A 1,427-nucleotide genomic window follows, 5' to 3' on the forward strand; every position below is an offset into this window, starting at 1 on the left:
GCAGGAAATATTCACTGATGAGGAAGCAAAAATGATTCTCAATCTGGGGGTAAGCCCTCGCCGAGGACAGGATATACTAGCATGGGAATATACAAAAACCGGAATTTTCAGCGTAAGGAGTGCATTTCATCTGGCCTTAGAGAAAATGGAGGAAAGGGAGGCAAGCAGTTTGGATTCTAACTCCTCATGCATGTTTTGGAGGCAAATCTGGAATTTTAAGGTGCCTCGGGTTGTGAAATTTTTCTTATGGAAAGCCAGCAATAATATTTTAGCAACTAAGGAGAAGCTCTTTCAAAAAAAAGGTGGTTCCGGATCCCCTGTGCCCCATTTGTCTGATGGAGACGGAAACCATCAGTCACTGTCTCTGGTCATGCCCAGCTACACAAGATGTATGGGCAGAATGCAGAAGGAAATTACAGAAAAGAATCTGTTTGGTAGGAGACTTCACCGAAATCTTACTGAACATTGGTCAGGGGTTGGAAGAGGAGGAACGCCACCTGCTAGCAACTGTAGCTAGAGGAATATGGCTGCTTCGAAACAAGTTTGTTTTCGAGGGCACTTTCCAAGCTCCAGCTGTGATTGTGCGAGTCGCAAAAGAACATATGACAGCTTTCAACGATGTTTCACGCAGACATGCAGCACCAAGAAGCAGTACTCTTACTAGGGAAGATGGATCATGGCAGAAACCTCCACCAGGGATGATGAAGGTAAACTGGGATGCGGCGGTTGACAAAGAAAGAGGAGTAATCGGTATGGGAATTATTATTAGGGATCCCTCTGGTGCGGCTATTGCGATGCATAGTGAGCCCAAATGTTTCATAACCGATCCTTTCTTGGCTGAAGCGATAGCTGCACGCACAGCCATTGAGTTTAGTAGCTCTTTCGGGTTTCGGAACTGTATTTTGGAGGGAGATTCCCAAGAGGTGGTCAATTTTATCAACCAATCTGAGCCTTGCATGGGGGTACACAGACAGTTGGTAAATGATATTAAGCTTTCTCTGGCGCAAGTAGGACACTGGCAGGTGAGGTATACAGGCCGGGACAACAATGGAGCTGCACACATGTTAGCCAAGATGGCGTTGTACCTTCCAAGCTCTCATAGTTGGAGTAGAGATTTCCCAGCTAGTCTTGAAGAGATTGTAAGGAACAAACAGTTTGGGTGATCTTTTTGAATGAAATACCACTTCAAATATATATATATCGATTCATATAATTTATATCATATACCATGACAATGTGGTTTGAATAATCCCAGATGAAATGGTTAGCATTAGAAATTTAAAATTGACAATAACAAATTAACCAGAGAAGTACTAGAGAGCCAAACAACTGAACATAGAAAAATTTTTAAACTGACATGGCAAGGGTTTTTAAATTAAAAAAAAAAAAAAAAAATCAGTTCTCTCTCCCTTGTTTGCTACTTACAG

General features: G+C 42.3%; 1 protein-coding gene across 1 annotated transcript; it reads left to right on the forward strand.

The window, feature by feature from the left end:
* Positions 1 to 335: 335 nt before the first annotated feature.
* Positions 336 to 1,163, forward strand: LOC148584613 (uncharacterized). Its single transcript, XM_088518539.1, has one exon. It carries the CDS (start codon positions 336 to 338, stop codon positions 1,161 to 1,163), a length of 828 nt encoding a protein of 275 aa, XP_088374665.1.
* The last annotated feature ends 264 nt before the right edge of the window (positions 1,164 to 1,427 follow it).

This window comes from Corylus avellana, chromosome 7 (assembly GCF_965113065.1).
Source record: "Corylus avellana chromosome 7, dhCorAvel1.hap1.2, whole genome shotgun sequence".
In the NCBI taxonomy this organism is placed as follows: domain Eukaryota; kingdom Viridiplantae; phylum Streptophyta; class Magnoliopsida; order Fagales; family Betulaceae; genus Corylus; species Corylus avellana.

Coding starts and splice junctions, on each gene's coding strand:
- LOC148584613 (XM_088518539.1), top strand. CDS start 336: ATGGAGACGGAAACCATCAGTCACTGTCTCTGGTCATGCCCAGCTACA.